This window comes from Paralichthys olivaceus, chromosome 3 (assembly GCF_024713975.1).
Source record: "Paralichthys olivaceus isolate ysfri-2021 chromosome 3, ASM2471397v2, whole genome shotgun sequence".
NCBI classification, from domain to species: Eukaryota; Metazoa; Chordata; class Actinopteri; order Pleuronectiformes; family Paralichthyidae; genus Paralichthys; species Paralichthys olivaceus.
Genome location: NC_091095.1, coordinates 11033464 through 11050715, shown reverse-complemented (window position 1 = coordinate 11050715; position 17252 = coordinate 11033464). Strand labels below are relative to the sequence as shown.

The window sequence follows — 17252 nt, the reverse complement described above, 5'->3', positions numbered from 1 at the left end:
AATTGGGGTAGCAGCAGTGATAACCCCAGGAAGGAACGGCAAGTGATAGGCTCAGGGTTAAAAACAACACAGACGGGGTTAGGGAGACGTGGAGGCGGTGAACGAGATATGTGGAAAATGCTCCCTTGTCCTTTTGACGTGTGTTTAAAAGGGAAATTGGTGGCTCAGCAGGGGGGGGACTTATCTCGCTGTTTCTTCTATCTCAAGGAGCGCGTGGGAAATTTCCTGGCAGATTTCTACTCTGTGAACGGCCTGGTCCTCGAGTCCAGGAAGAGACGCGAGCATCTGAGCGAGGAGGACATCTTGAGGAACAAAGCCATCATGGAGAGCCTGAGTAAAGGAGGGAACCTCATAGAGCAGAACTTTGAGGTGAGTTAGGCATCGAGTCTGGATGATTTTCACTGAGACGGAGTGTTTACAGCATCTGTCCACAGCTGGTGTGTGGTGCTACAGAGCCAAAACCATAATTACCTATGACTGGGTATAGATGCTTTGGGTTGTAGGGCCACATTGAGCACGAAATCCACAAACCCCCTCCATTGTGTACCCACACACATATATTTTTAAAGATGGCTATAAGGGGTTCCATCCGACCACGTCTGTAACTTTCCAGAATCAATGATCCAATGTTCTGCCAGCTGAGCAGAGGTCAGAGAGGAGTCAAGGGTTGAACTTCTCGGTAGCTCTTTTTTCCATTTGTTATTTATTTCTGGATTTTAACTCTATGATCCCTTTGGAATGAATTAGTGTGAAGGACAAAAGACAACATCTGTATGTAGTGTCAGCTTTTTATGTTTTCTGACATGAAAACTTTTATTTACAGAATAAACGTAAATACTGATCACTGATATATTGGAAATGTTTTACTCCCTAATATTAATACATACATATTAGCTGATTTCTACAAATGAGGCCCGTGTCAGATGAAATTTTGTAACACGTAGTCATTTAGTTTTTTTTAATTTACTGCCGAGTGACTGATGTTTGGGTTTAATGAAGGAAGGAAACTGATGAGAAGTAAAATGATGCTGAAATGATAAGTGACTCCTGTCTCTTATTCTCTAGTTTGGAAACTGTCAGGATTTTTAATTTAAAGGTACAGTGTGTAGAAATAGTGATATCTAGTGGTGAAATTGCATGTGGCAGCTGAACACCCCTCACTGCCAATAGATTCTTTTCTCCTAAATCTTACACACTGAATCAAAACTACCACACAGAAACATATAGTTCCTGGTTCCCTTCATATACGTGGCTGCATTTAACTGCTTATGATTCATATTTCAGTTTGAGACGTGATGTACAGTCTCCGCAGGTTTTATTTCATTATTTCAGTGTTCCTCATTTAAAAATCCCTTCAGGGCGTTTTGTTACAGGATCTCTTCAAAGGTTCAGTGTGTAGAATTTAGTGAAATCTAGTGTTGAGGTTCTCTGTATTTAATATAAATTGGGCATTCAAGGGTAAAGAAAACAACAATTCGTACAATTTAGATGAAACACACTGGTGAAGACATCACTAGGATTATTTTATATTCATATTTTTTAGTTCCCTTTCACCTAAATCTTACACACTGAACCTTGAAGTGATGAAGTTACAGAGAGTGAGGAGAACTGTGTGTTTAAGCTGTAACTCATGGAGCTTGGTTTGGATGTTGTCTCAGGGTAAAATGATAAGAAGAGTGCAGATAGAAACACTGAGAACCAGATGGGTCACAGTCTTCTCCCCGGTTAAACATCCTGTTTACTCATACCTCCTGCAGTGTAACCACCAGTCCAGCCCTGAAACTGTCCTGTCTCGCTGGAACCTTGGGGTAGGACATAAGTCTCAGAAAAACAAATCCACCTCACACCACCTCCCTGCTGTATGTGCGCAAAGATCAATCCTGTAGAAACAGCATGGCCCCTCGACTCTATCAAACCATTTTGCATGGTTTATTGAAAAATTCCAGTCTCATTCCCCCACTGTTGTTTCTCTAATGTCTCCAACATGAGACGCTGCTCCGGTCACTTCTGTTATGAGGCAGGTTTGCTCCCCTCCTCATTCACTTTGCATGGAATCGAGTCCCCAGCACTGCCACATGGTGGTGAAAACTACACCGGCACCTTGTTCAAGGGGACAATTCCTATCACCACCCCCCTCACCTCACTACAGTATGTTCCAGAGTTTGCTAAGCAAGCCCTTGTCCACACACGGAGCATAAAGCCCGTCACAAAGTGAAGACAAAGCCTCCAAACACTCAATAGATCTTTTTTCACTGCTCGTCTGTGTTTTTGTCGACCCCCCCTTGTTCTGTGCTGGGCTTTGTCTCATCACAGTATAATATGATGTGTGTCAGTGTAATAATCTGAATTACATCTGACGTCAGATGATTCTCTGAATCTGATCTGACTCAGATTTTTAGGGTGCCTTGCTGTCGATGTGGAAATAACTTCTCCCTTCATGCTTGTGGAAAACGATACATGAAGGTGGGTGAGAGGTAAAAAAGCAGCTGCTGTGACGTAGGTGTGTTTACCACAGAGAGGGACAGAGGGTCAGCTCTGTGCCTGTCGACACAGGGAAGCGTGGGGAGGCTTTTCAACGGGGGCTTGACACCATTGATCTCATGGCCGAAGGCTAAAACCCCTGGTGCCATGGAATGATGGAGGGGGGAGCGGTAAGCAGCATACCAGCGTATCAGGGCCTCTGCAGCCTGTGTGTACTCTGTCCTCGTCACAACAACACGCCAGAGCTGATAGGCACAGTGTGAGCGCGAGCACCTAACAAAGCAGCTGAGCAGAAAAATTCACCAAAACATCTCTGTGGTGGCTGCACTGTTGTGGGAAATGAAGGGGAGACATGATATTGTCTCTGTTGTTATTCTCACCTCAGACGACTGACTCTTGGCACAGGCAGGCGTCTCATCACTCGCCACATTTTCCCACATTATTCTGCCCTAGTTGCCTTGTTTAACCACAGAAGAGGTCAGCTGGCCTGAACATTCAGATTCAGAGAAAATACATGTTCGGGGAAAGTAGATGGAGCTCATCCCAGCTCCAGTTCAGGGTCAGCTAGAAGAGATTGTCCTATCTCAAAATAAACTGACATTGGAGGCAGAGTTGAGATCGTTTTCCACAGAAAGTTTAAAATAGAATATATGTTTTTAAAGGAAATGTGTACAAAAATATATTTTCTTTATTCAAGTATATATTTGGTAGAATTTGTGTTTTGTTTTTATTCCTAGGTATTCATAAAAAGGTTTGTGGTTAAACTAAAGCCTCAATTACATTTCAAGTATTTCACAACTTCTTAGGAATATTGTTTGAGTTTTTGAACGATATATAAATGAGCTAATAAATTGCTATCAGTATTTTTTTACTCCCTATTATCCATTATCTATTTCAGCTGTAATCTAGTGTGGATGATAAACAGGACGCTGATGAAACAGTACTTATATTTTATTTTATATGTATTTCTATATTTTATTTCATTCAGATGATTCTGATTTGTATTCTCACTTCAAAGTACATCTTGGAGTGTGAGTAGATGAAACTATCACTGTTGTTAATGAGTATTTGTATGTATATATTGTACCTGTGTATCTTTCAGAAATGTACTTATAGATCTGTTGTAGGTTGTAGGTGATCGTATTATGAGTGCTTTCATTCAGTTACTTCCTGTGGTCGACTGTCTGTATTGTCTTTATGTCCATTCATCTGTTTGTCCACCATCAGCGTCCTGTCCTCAGCCACAGATATACACGTGATATAAGTGTGTGAATGAAAGAGCGTGACGTGTCATCTTATCCTACTTTTATTTCTCACCATTGTATTTGTAGAAAGACTGTAAGATTAAGATATAAACACTGGTGTTCAGGAGGTTAAGCTAAGAAACTTAAAACAACATCACATGTTCAGTATTTGACTGAATAGGTTATATTTGTGTTTCACTGTGCGGCTGAACGAGGATAAACCGTGGTTTTACTGATCCACTGAGGCCCTCTAGTGTCCTGTGCTGGGCTCTGTGGAAATCCATGAATAAAGACATAAGAACAAAATGTTTAAAACAATTTAAAGAGCAAATCAAGATCTTCTTTCCCAAGTTGACAGCTCACAGGTTTGGGCAGAGGTTTAGTCTGAAATCTGGCCTCAACCTGTTTTATTTTGTTTTTCTCTGCTTCTCAGCCCGTGAGGAGACAATCTCTAACCCCCCCATCACCCAACACTATATCCTGGGAAGAATACATCAGTGCTGACAATGGAAAGTAGGTTTCTAAACACATGAAAACTTCGATTGTACTTTTTACAGAGAAAACCAGAAGAATTAGAAAACAAAATGTTACTGTAAATCACAGATTTTGTGTGCAAATAAAATTAAGATGAACAGCGAATGGAAATTTTCAACCAACAGCGGATGCAGAAGAATTAGAAGAAGGCCTCAGTGATCTGACGTCAGTCTGAGAGGATATTCTGACAGTTTGTTGTTTCTGTCTCGTGTCAGAGCTCCTCATATAGGACGAGAGCTGATCTGCAAAGAGAGCAAGAAAAACTTCAAAGCAACCATCGCCATGAGCCAAGACTTCCCTCTGGGCATCGAATCGTGAGTCGTCTCTTTAACGATAACATCTAGACAGTTAGTGGAAGACAGAAATGTCTCCTGACGGGAAATATCTGAAAATGTTTTATTCATTGCTCTAATATTTCATGTCCCTCTTACTGTTTGTGTATCAGCAGCGTGTTGTACTTCTGTCCTGTGAAGCTGATACAGTTGTGTTGGAAGATAAGAAAAGTCAAGCTGTTCATGTTATTTTCATTTGCCACTGTTTAAAGTTGAGAGTTTGGACGGTGGATTTCGACAGTGTCGGTCTGGTTTTGTTTATTATATTTTACTTTTTAAATTTATCAATTTAAATGTATTTTTATTTGTACAGACATTTGTATCAGATAAAGTAGGTTTAGTTCAGGATGGGGAGTGAGCCTGTATGTACATGTTAATATGTGTATGAGTATGAATTATTATTGATAAAATGTTGATTCTGTTATGGACCGTCTTGAAAACGAGATGGTGCATCTCAAGGGGTTTTATCCTCTTATTTAATTCGTAAAAAGAAAAAAAAGTTAAGTTATACTGTTGTATGAATTATTTAAAAAGTGATGCGCTAAATTAGCATATCCATATATATAAAAATCAATAGCTCTAAGCTAAATATGCCAAAATCTAACAATGTAGTATTAACTGGCAAAACCAGCTTTATTTTTGTCTGGATTTCATTGTTGATTTATTTTCTGAATCATTTGTTCGTCTTGTTCTGTCTCAGGTTGTTAAATGTTCTGGAGGTGATTGCACCCTTCAAGCACTTTAATAAACTCAGGGAGTTTGTGCAGATGAAGCTCCCCCCTGGTTTTCCTGTTAAACTCGGTAAGTAGATGTAAATAAAAGAAAGAGGTATGAACCATCTTTAGGATTATCTGACAGTTTGCCTGAAACATAAATCGAGGATCAGCAAACTGAAGGATGTGGTAACTTCATCCAGTACGTTTAAAACATGGAATCAAATCCCTGGAGATGGTGAGATGGTGTGACTTCACGAAAACTAAGAATATGATATTGGTTTAATTTGTGATTGTGCTCCTGCCTCCCTGCAGACATCCCGGTCTTTCCGACGATCACGGCCACGGTGACGTTTCAGGAGTTTCGCTACGACGAGTTTGAGGAGACCATTTTTACCATTCCTAATGAGTATAAAGAAGACCCCAGCCGCTTCCCCGACCTTTAACCTCTCCACGCTGGGAAAGGAAACACATTTACAACAAGGCAACATTCTGCTACAAGACATACTTTTATAAAAATACAAAACGAAAAACAAACGGCGATAATCGCTTCTTCACAGTTTATAGATTCCATCGGACGTTCCAGACTCTGATCACAAACCAACGAGCAGAGTTTGATGAACATGACGGAGCTGACAGAGACGTCAACACCTGATGAGAGTGAGCGTCTCATCAGTGAAAGGGCAAGTTGAGTGAGTGAGAGGTGAGTTTCCTGGTGACGGGGTGTGAGAAGACGACCAGCTCAGCTGATTTGCCGTAGTCACGTCTGTGAGGGATGTTTATAAATGACTGTGTTAAACTGACCTGTAGTGAAGCACTGATGTTACTGTGTGACATGTCGAGGAGGAAGTTCACTAAAATTCAGTTTTTCAGCTTCTTTTCCTACTGAAGTAAAAAAAGAAAACTCTCAAGGTGCAAAGTCATTTTAACTTTGTGACATTAGATGTAAAGGTCAACAACATAAAACTGTACATAATCTAATCCAGATGTTTCAAACACATGTGGGGGGGGAATGAAATCATCTTTTTTTTTTTACTCTCACTTCTTGAACATCATCAAATGTAAAAGTTTTCCCAAAGAGAAACACTAAACATTTAAGATTCACAAAACTGAAAATCTGTTCAAGTCGATCTTTTACTGTTGTAGGTTACAAAAATGGAAATCGACGATGATTTTCATGGGCATGAAGTAGCATCACTGACCTCCTGGGCACTGTTTAGATCCACTACGGCAACTGTGCGTTCAGTTGAGTTCACTTTGTGACGCTCAACGCTAAGTTTGTTTCTAAAAATATTTTTAATGGTACCACAGATTTTTTTCTCTGTCTGAGCAGCGACGAGCGTAAGTTCTGATGTGCGAGCGTTTTGTTTCTGACTTCACTTTTTGTAAACTATGTAACAAACGGACGTTGTACAGATGTAAGACGTTAGGGAATGAATGACAACAACATTCACGACATTTTTACACTTAACAAGAACCAGGATTTTTCCTCCTGCACAATAAGTAAATACACGTTTTATTGCTTTTGTCTTTTTATGTTTTCTCATAAGTTGTGGAATATTTTTTAGTGTAGCATCACACAGGTCCATTTATTTGGTTTGTAAACATGGTGGCAGTTGCTATTTTTGTACATATTTGTGTTGTTTTAAAGAAAATATGAAAAATCTTTAATTCCTCCTGTCATTCTTTTCCCGTGATAAATTTTACGAGCCTCCTTCAGATGTGTGGAACCAAAAATCCCCTCCCCCATGTGAAAAGCACAAAGCACCGAGGTTCTTAGACAAGTGAGTTCTTAGAGGCGTTCACTGGAGGCTGGGGAAAACCACAGTGAGGTCTGTACCGGTGCTACTATGGCTCTTAATGAAGTTGAAACAAATGTTTGACGATGTTCTTCTTGTTCTCTGGTTGTTCAGCATCAACACAAAAGACCAACATGCTTATTTATATCCATATTCAGTGCAGCTGAAACTGTTGTAAAGGTCTGCAACACTATTTTCATAAAAAATTTACTAAAATAAAACTTCCACATATCTAACGGAATTTGGACTCCATGTTTTGTCACATTCTCACAGTTGTGTCAGGAGGAGGACGTAGTTTGACATTTTGGTAAATGTGGTTTAGTGTAATTAGAAGATTGAGCTGACTGATAATCATATTCATGTCAGTTTAATGTGGAGCTACAGCTGAGACATGAGGTGGTTTGATGTTTGATTACATTTTCAAATGGCACTTTAAAGTTCTACCAACACTTTGTAATGCAGAAGATAATAACACTATATAGAAACCAGTAACATTACTGTCATGTGTACATCGGTTAATGTGTGTTACTCAAATCTTTAAAGGTTTTTCAAAATTAAAATAGCTTTGTAACTAAGGTCATGGTTCTCCTGATTGATGAAATGTCACTAATGTAGAAAGAACTTGTTTTAACAGGGTCTAGTTTAAAAGCTGTTGTAATAACTAGGATAAGGACATCACATAAATAACTCATTGGTGTAACGTGGTCACACACCCTCTAATTCTGCATTTCAAACAAGGGAAATTCATTTTAAGATCCTCATCATTTACACTCAAATCTTGGTGTTGTGTGGACCGACAGACCCTTTCAGCTCTGCACCTATAATACCTAGTAATTATAAACACATTGTATTTGATTGTAATTCAAGTTTGTCATTGCTAATCTTTTGAATGCAATTTGTACATTTCATATCAATGAATTATAATATTTATAAATAACATTTTGCTTATTCATTTGTTTGACCAATGATATGTGCGATGATCTGTTGTCTCTGCTTGTACTGAAAATGTTATAACAAAACAGAAGCAGCAGCGTAAGAATCACATCAGACGACAACTTGACATGCATGTTCTATAGTTCTGTGCAGTTGCCAGGCAACCAGAGAAAATGCCTGTGTTGAAACTTCCCTCAATTTTTCAAATGATGAAACATGTGGACAGTAGGATCCGATTTTATTTGTTTCCTTTGGAAAACCTATTTCAGACAAAGTATTTCATTGCAACATATTTCAGTCTACAGTGTACAATTACAAAGCGCTGTAAATAGGAAGGTCAGCTGGACAACGACTGGGTGCATTACAGTTGAAGCAAAAATGGTTCTGCAACCAAAGAGGAAAATAAAAGAAACAGGAAGCTGGTGCAGCGTCACTAACAGTCTAAGGGAAAGATTCCGTCCTGACCAGTAAAATATTTACAAATGCAGCCGTTCAGGGGAAAACGCTGCGTATTCTACTGTCAGGAAGACAACATCTGAAGTCAAAGCAAAAATCAACAGGATCTTAAAAAAGTACATCGATGACAATTTAAAAACAGTTCTCGTGTTATTCATATTTTAGTCCTCGTTTTCTCACGTCTTTACAAAAATGAATGGACTGTTTTCCTCTACACCCCTCCCTCCCCAAGGCTTCTACAGTTAAGACAACTAATCTTTTTAACCGTGTGATCAGGCACAGACATGTTGTGGCTGATATTAAAAATATAAAAGGACAGTGGAAAGATAACGTTGCCATGTTCACTCTCGGGGGGATGTTTTTAATCACTCATCTCCATGTCTTCCTGATGGTGATCGTCTCCGTTCAGTTTGGACTTTTTGGGAATTTGGCCCTCGGACCGCTCCATCTCCTCTCGGCCTTTGGGAGACGAGACTGAGTCGGAGTCGCTCTTCCTCTCGTCGTCATCCTCCTCCACTTCCTTTTCGCTGTCGTAACCTTGTTCCTCCTCGTCATAATCCCGGGTCACCTGTGACGCCGTAATTGAAGGGTGTTAAAAACCGAAAAAGGGAATTTGGAAACTTAATTCCTAGATGTGACTTTCAGTTCCCAAAGTACATTTCAACAACAAAAAAGTCACAAGTACCTTGACGTCTCCTTTCTCGCTGTCAGACTTGCGTTCTCGGTCTCGTTCCTTGTCTTTGCTCTTCTTCTTTTTACTGGTGGAACGTTCTCTTTCGTCTCTGCTGCGGTCCCTGTCCTCCCTCCTGTCTCTGTCCCGCTCCTTCTCTCGCTCCTTGTCCTTCTTCTTCTCTTTCTTGTGACTGCAAACATTATCGATACATAATTTTGTTATCTTTAGCTTTTTACTTTAAATGTAAATGAAAGATGCACGGCACATGACTCAACTTACCGTCTGGGTGATGGAGACCGGGACACCTTCCTCTTGGGGGATCGAGACGCAGTGCGGCTTCGCCTATGTCTCCTGAGAGCCAAACAAACAAAATTAAAGTCAAGGAACAAAATAAACACAAATACTGCTGTATATGTAATTAAGTTATTGGCTCTCAAACTACTGACTGCTAGAGTTAAGTAAAACTGTGCTTAAAGAACTCACCGGCTGATGCTTCGAGATCTCCTGGCACTGCTGTAGCTCTTAGGAGGTGTTTTGGACCTTTTCTTAGACTTTTCCTCCTTTCTCCTGTCCCTGTTCAAGACACAAGCAAAGTTAAAAAATGCTACATAACATTTTGACATCAAGTGGCTGACTCGAGATATTATTATTATTAGACGTAATTTGTTGTAAACTTGTATGTATTAAGCATATTTTCGTGGAATAAATAAGGTCACACTTTATCTCCATATTCATGAGAATGTACTATTGGAGGCCTTGTGCAAATGTGCAGCTACACAGAGGAGAGAAAATAAATAATACTATTCAGAGCCTAATTTTAAATGAACACCACATGCTTTGCATCATTATTAGCTGAAATGTTCCAATCATAATAACAGTTTCATTTTATCCATAGAACTGGATGTACTGGCAGCTTTTGCAGGTAAATGTTTTTGCAGAGCAGTGTGTATTCAGGCAGCCCCCCCCCGCCCTTTCAACTAAAAGGTTGATTCCTGCAGTTTCACAAACTGTGTGTTTTTTTTTTCTTTCTTCTTAAAAAGCTGCTTCATTGGTGCTGAAAACAATAAGAGTTGCTGACCTCGATCTACTGCGGCGGGTCCTCTCCCGCGAGTGGGACCTCCTCCTTCGTGGGCTCTTGGACCTCCTCCTACTCCGAGAATGGGACCTTCGCCGAGACCGGCTCTTTGAACGCCTGCCAAAATAAAGGTAAGAGCATTTTTGAATGATAATAACACAACTGTATTCCGTGTTCATGTTTTGAATGTGGACACACAGCTCAGAGCTCATCTCACAGCTGATATTTAAGAATCTTTTAGAAGGCATCCACACCTGTGTCTTGAGCGAGATCTGGACCGTCTGCGCCGAGACCGTGAACGGGAGCGGGAATGTTTACGCTTGTCATCTTTCTTATCTACAAAACAAAAACAATTAAATATCGACCATGCAGTAGAGACTAATTGCTTTGACATTAGAACAAACATGAAATAAATTTACTTTTAATTAGAGTTCAACTACATTTTAGAGTTGAGTTGGTTTTCAGCAAATAAGAGAAACAAACTACTCACTCCCGGGTTCAATGGCTGCAGAAATGAGAGACTGGGCTTCTCGGACTCTCTTCATAGCCTCTTCAATCTCCTTGTTGGAGGCGTCACTCTTCAGCCCTGGATTCAAGTTCAGTCCGGCCGCTAAGGAATTCAATCTGCAAAGAGCCATCGAACATTTAGATTTTTCTTCAAAGAAATATTTGGATAATATACTCTGGATGAGACTGTAGCTCCTTACTTGGGGTCCATGGACTGCATGAGCTTCAGAAAGTCTGCAGAAAGAGCCTGGAAGAGACACTCAAGATGTTAAAACATCAGACATTTTGTTCGAATATGCTGTGACTATGAATGAGGCTCATTGAGTGCTCACCTGGGGGTTCATGTTTGGTCCCTGCATTCCCATGGCAGCCATTTGCTCCATGTTGGGAGCTCCCAGACCTCCGAATGGCGTCCCGCCCATCTGAAATATCGAACAAAGGCAATTGAGATTGAAGGCAAAGCTGGATGAACAGTACCCAACGCAGCTTGATGTGAGAACTCACTGATGCCAGAGGATTGGGTGTTGGGAGAAGGCCTCCACCAGGCATCATTCCTGCCACAGCATTGGCTGGAGCCAGCAGCGACATAGCTTTAGATTCATCAGGAATGACTCCTGGAGAAAAACAACAGCATTTCAATACATGCTCGGAGCATATAATCAACAAACACTCAAGACTTGCAGACAAGCCACCTTAGTCTAACTACACTTTTGTGAAAAATAAAAAAAATAATAATACCACTTTTTGTCTCGTCTGTAAATCTGGATCCCTGACTTTTTTTTGTGTCAAAGTATGATTGTAGGATTAGCAGCTACGAGTCTAAAAGTCACAATACACACTGTGGTCAACACTGCCAAGATTTTATCACCTGTACTTGTTTTTTAAGTCATGAACCAAACGTAAGCAAGCACAGCCAGTTGTCCCGTGGGATGTGCTCTCAACTTTCATTAGATGTTTTATGAACAAGCGACTCGCGCCGGCTGCTTCGCTATAAAGCACACAAAAACATTGAGATACAGAAAACAAAGTTCATGATTTGGGTGTAGACACATGGGTACATTTCAACATCACTTACCACTACCAATACAAAAAAAACAGAAAAGGTTCAGTCATTTTACCTTTTCTGGGCTTTTGATTGTGGTTACTTTGTACAATACCACCAGAAGAACAAAGACAAAAAGGCTGATTTGCAACATGATAAAATACTAATACTACTAAGCTTAAGTACTGGTGTTAGCCAACAGTATGTCACAATATAAATACACAATGTCCAAGATAATTTGCACTAAACAGTTAAGGGCCTGTCACAGCAAAAAACTTGAAAAATGTGCCCAAAGCTGAAGAAAAACCAAACAGAAAAATCTTAAAAGGAGATGATCATCCATGGTTGTGCAATCTGAAAACGGGCTATTTTTAAACTGACATTTTTACATTTTAAAAAAAATGAAGGGAGAGAGAGAGGGGGGGAGAGAGAGACACGCTCACACACGCACACACACGCACAACAGAAAGGACACTTGAGAACAGGATAAGGCTGCAGAAGACAAAACTGTTGGTGGCATTTTCAGCAGGGCCTGGTATATAGGGGGCTGGCTGAACCAGGAAAAAGAACTGTAAAACACAACAACAAAAGAAACACCACTGTTAAACGTGAGATTCACTCAACTCTGTCAGAGTCATGTGTGGAGAGGGTCAATTAAAAATATGCATTTTTACTGCAACATCAAGCAGAGGCTGATATAACTACTTTTTAGCTTGTATGTTAGTGGAAATTTGGGAACACAAATGCACAGTCTAAAATACTATGATGCTTTGGCACATGAAGCAAGTAAAAGCCAAAGGCAGCTTGTGCGCTTATGATTAATACCCAAATTATATGCTTATTTACTTCCAAAAAATCAACTGTGTAGATGATAGCACACTTTGGAAATCTAGTCTTGCATGCAGAGCTGATTAGTTAATTTATCTTGCATGCTTTGTGGTGTAGGGAGGTCCCGAACATTTCCCTTTATTTCCAATCTGAGCAAGTTAATAATAGAAAATCTGCCAAAACCAAGCCCCGGTCCAGTATTTATATTTTTTCTTGGTCATGTTTTGTGTACTGTATACTCAGCTTTAACAGGCCAAAAAAGTTAGTGCAGTTGTGACCAGCTCTGCATTAAGAATAAAAGACTCCTACAGTAAAGTAACTAGCTTGTTTGGCTGCTTGCACCTCCCCTCAGGACAGTGTGGGCCTGTAAGACTGATTCACTCGCTTAGTTGCACCTTTTTGAGTAAGACACCTTGAGTTTGATGACCTCAGCAAACTCCTCCCAGATTTGAACAAAATCCACCAGTTACTGAAAATACCTATCAAAGTGTCAGTGCGTGTTTTTCTTTTAAGCTGTGCAACGCCTTCAAAATGTGGCTGAAGTAGAAATGAAGTGAGCGTTAGTGTGGTTTATCCAGAGTGGGAAAAGGTTGAAAAATATAAACACAGGATAAGAAATGGTTCAAGCTTGACAGTAGATTTTTTTTTTTTTAAAGCCTTGATCGGCCTCGATTCAGATCTGCTCGGGGCGTCCCTAGGTCGCTGCATGCCTACTTGTCGACATTTAATTTGAAAAATGTAAGTACTTTGAACGTGAGGAATTGAGATTGCCCTGCACCCTCTTCCCCACCCCCTCAATTGACTTAAGAGTCATGTGGCTATTCTGTTTTCAAAGAAAAGATGCCTTGAACAGAGAGAGAAAAATAAAGAGTTAATATTTTACTGCAGAACAAGAGAGAGAAGGCGGCTTGCGGGCCTGGTGCCATTATTTTTTTCTAATCTCCTGATGGCAGCAGAGGACCACTTTCAGCCAGCAGGGAAGGGGCTCTCTGCAAATGACTTGTCCACTATGAAAACCACAACACAAATAACAGAGAGAGAAGTTTACAGCTAGATTGTAAGACATGGACACAAATGCACAAGTCCCTTTTTACATACCTAGAAATGCTAAGCAGTGAAAGGCTTAGCTAAATTTGATTGGTCAAGAAAAACTCAATGGCTCAGATAGCGTTTGCAATGCTGTTTAATACACCTACACATTGTGATGTAACGTTCAGAGATAGCCAAGTGACTGACGTGAGAACAAAACAGGGACCCACCTTCAGCGAAAGGGACCACGATCAAGGCTCGGTCCACGAAGACGGTGTTCGTCAGGTGTTGAGAAACTCCCACCGATTCAGACTCAAGGAACTTTACAAAACAGACACGTGAAGTCACAGGCAAGGGAGAGTCACTGGAAAAAAATACAGATATGTTGTGCAAAGAATAGAAACAAGGAGACCCATCAAGCCATGTTAAAACTGAGTCTGTGTCCCCAGGGACAACTGAGCTAATGAGGGATTACAAGGAAAAAAAAAACTCTTCTGCAGAGACAAACATGACTTCATACTGAAATAAGACTGTGTTCAAACAATATTTTTAGTATGTTGAATTATTTCCACAAATGTGTCCACACGGTTGAGAATTAAGGAACACTGCCAATCACTCATGTTTAGACCTTCTTCTCATTAGATGGATGTGATGTCTTCATCTTGCCTGAAAAGCAGGACATTTCCTACCTGCACAGTAGCCAGATGTAATTCAATAGAAGAGAATACAAAGCAGAGGACAATTATTTCCTAGTCAAATGAAAATACTTCAATCCAGGCATCCTACAGGGATCTAGGTCTTCTAAGGGAGGCACTGATCATCATATTTGCATGTATTCCTCTTATTTATCCATTTCAAATTTTGAGAATGTCCTACCTCAGCTCTTCACTGCCACATCGAGATGTGACAATCATTTAACCAGAGTTGATAAATCTCACAGTTACTGTTCCATTGATTCATTGGAATTCTTTAGAGTGTAAAATATCAAAAGGAAGAATGTTACTAATTTGAAATCATGTGAAACAGAAAAAAAGCAGAACAGGCTAATGCTTGGTGTGTTTCAGTCAACTCATCAAGAAGGAATCAAACTACATTATCAGTAATTTATGTGATTATTTCTAATGGTTGCAATTATTTTATGATTGATTTCATATCTGATTGATCATTTTAAATCCACATGTCACTTCTCGGTGAATTTTCAGCCTGTTAATATCATTACTGATTGTAAACTGAATATTTATCAGGTTTATAGTTTGAAATTCACACTGTTACTATTTTGTATTTAGATTTTTTGCCAGACGATGAATCGACACCATGATCTGTTGTATGTTTGTCTTGATCAGATCGATTATCGATTACTCAACTGAAATAAACTACCCTGCTCATTTCCAGTATTTTTATATCCGTGATTATTAATGATCGTTGTAAAATAAGAAGCCAAACATTTCCAGGTTGCAGCTTTTTAAATTAAAAATCCTACTTCTCTTGTCACCGTTTAACTTAAATCAATTTGTATTACAGACATATGGTGTTTTCCTGTAGATTAGAACGAGCATTTATTAGCTTTACAGTAGCACATGGGAATGAACCAGAGCTGGTGGGGGGATTAATCGCTAATCTTTTTTTTTTTTTTGAGGCCGTAAAGATGGTGTGTTCTGCGGGGAGTCGCTCACCGAAGGCGCGGGCAAACATTAGCATTAGCATTAGCACTCGCGAGCGGTGCAGCGGGGCCTGCTCGACGCTACGGGCCCGAAGAGGAACCCGGCGTGGGCGAAGCAAAGACAGACCCTTGACCCGGGTGTAATGGAGAATACTCACTCGGGAGGGAACAGTTTGAGCTCCTCTATGTTCCCGAGGAAGCCGAACAGAGTCCTCATCTGCTCGGACGTCGTGCTCGGGGAGACATTAGTCACCTGAATGACGTGAGTGCTGGAGTTCATTTTTCCCGACTGGTTAGCAAGCTAGCTGGCTCGATGCTAGCGACGCGCCTGGGTTTTAAAGCCAAAAGAGACGAGCTGCGAGGCGATCACGAAGAAAACAACATTAGTCGAACAGAGGAACCAGCATCTCTCCAGGAAGTAGACGGTGGTTGGTGTTTGGGTCAAACAATGAGAGCGCGAGCAGCCAGAGACTAAACCGCGACCGACACTGTCGAGGGGCAGAGAGGTGCGTTCAAGTCACGCACGTACTTATCATTTTCTCACAGTAAACACAATTGGACCCATTACAGTGGGCCAGCATTATAACATGATAATAACAAATGTTTCTACCGGTTATAAGTACCAGTGGTGCAAGAAATAAAAACTGCACTATTTGAAGTACAATTACTTTTTTTTAAAGGTCATTAACATTTTCTCACAGGCCTTCAGTTCACATCTTTTGGTCAAACAGCTGCAAACTCAAATCTACTGTCATGTACATACATTCAAATCTCCTCTTCTTCTTTTTGATTAACTTTTCTTTTAAATTTCATATTATTTTTTATCTATATGCAAAGCACTCTGAGCTGCATTTATTGTATGAAAGATGCTGTACAAATAAAGTTTATTATTAAGATTCAAGTTTCAAGAAGATTTGTTGTCATTCCAAAACATGCAGTACACGAGAGGGAACGAAACAAGGTGATGACATCCTGGTAAGCAGCTAACAATGACATCTCAAACTAAACAAGGATAAAAAAACATATATTAAATGATGTTTCTATTGCATTGATAAATGATTTTGCTTTGGAGTTAGTTAAGTTTTTGAGCCAACCATCCAATACACAGCTTAGACAGGTGCAGTGTCAAAGCTTTAAACCTCTGCACATACACTTTACTTTAGTGTGAGGTAGTTCATATCTTCTTATCAACACATTTTTAATTCTTCTTGTGGTATTTTAAATTGAGGAAACAGGTGGAGGACAGAAACACGAGTGATTCAAGTCCAGTTAGAATCAGATGCACAGGTGCGGTGTTGTAGAGATACGTAATTATTGCATTTTCTCACTGATGTTAAAGAGAGAAAAATATTGCATACAAAGACATACAAATATATAAAAAACCACATGGGCATGGTCCACTTTTACTCACCAACACTACCTCCTGCAACACTATTGGTTCCCAGTTAATTTGGATCTTGATTTATGGCCAATAAAATACGTAACCAAAATCTGCCAACAGGATACGATCTCAGGGGGCCGTATAGCTCACATGGTAGAGCTGGCAGCCCCATATGTGCAGCAGCCCAGGTTTGACTCCAGCCTGCAGTGCTTTGCTGCATTTCTCCCCCTTTCACACTTGACCATGTCCAATCTCAATAAAGGCCTCTATGAAGCCGCCTTTTTTTTTTTTACAGTAGCCCAGACAAACTACACACCTTTTGAGTTTTCATGGCAACTAAGGGCTATCACAGGTTCTCTTCCATGTTTGGAAGTGAATGGTGAGGTGAGGAGTATTCAGCTGCAACATGCAACTTCATCAGTAGATGTCACTAAATTCTAACCATTGAACCTTTAAGTGGCGTTCCATTGCACTTTTCAAGTCAGAGCTCGGAAAATCCTGACATGCGAGTGGTCTGGAACGCAGCGTTATGACCTATACTGCAGCCAGCCTCCAGTTGGCTTCA

The 17252-nt window shown here is 40.2% G+C and overlaps 2 protein-coding genes across 5 annotated transcripts in view; one reads left to right on the top strand and one right to left on the bottom strand.

Moving 5' to 3' along the window:
* The window catches only part of LOC109625819 (ankyrin repeat domain-containing protein 13C), a 29278-nt gene extending 21934 nt beyond the window's left edge, over positions 1-7344 (top strand). Inside the window, exons 9-14 of one of the 3 annotated variants that reach the window (XM_069521897.1) lie at positions 208-369; positions 1758-1808; positions 4159-4238; positions 4475-4573; positions 5292-5392; positions 5620-6970. In XM_069521897.1, coding sequence (XP_069377998.1) covers positions 208-369; positions 1758-1808; positions 4159-4238; positions 4475-4573; positions 5292-5392; positions 5620-5750 — 624 coding nt within the window. In that variant the 3' untranslated portion in view covers positions 5751-6970. Of the gene's footprint in view, positions 1-207; positions 370-1757; positions 1809-2391; positions 2993-4158; positions 4239-4474; positions 4574-5291; positions 5393-5619 lie in introns of those variants that run through there. The other 2 variants (XM_020081332.2, XM_069521898.1) reach the window with 2 other exon arrangements.
* A 913-nt stretch (positions 7345-8257) lies between these two features.
* LOC109625713 (serine/arginine-rich splicing factor 11) lies at positions 8258-15837 on the bottom strand. Of its 2 annotated transcripts, XM_020081105.2 has the most exons (12): positions 15465-15837; positions 13877-14010; positions 11252-11361; positions 11080-11169; positions 10948-10994; positions 10731-10864; positions 10495-10576; positions 10244-10357; positions 9649-9738; positions 9445-9516; positions 9178-9355; positions 8258-9060 (listed from the first exon to the last, which is right to left on the bottom strand). In XM_020081105.2, exons 1-12 carry the CDS (start codon positions 15584-15586, stop codon positions 8854-8856), a joined length of 1380 nt encoding a protein of 459 aa, XP_019936664.1. In that variant the 5' UTR covers positions 15587-15837; the 3' UTR covers positions 8258-8853. The 2 variants fall into 2 exon arrangements, with proteins under 2 accessions (XP_019936664.1, XP_069378000.1); XM_069521899.1 differs by lacking the exons at positions 13877-14010; positions 15465-15837 and adding an exon at positions 11616-13624.
* Between the last annotated feature and the right edge of the window lie 1415 nt (positions 15838-17252).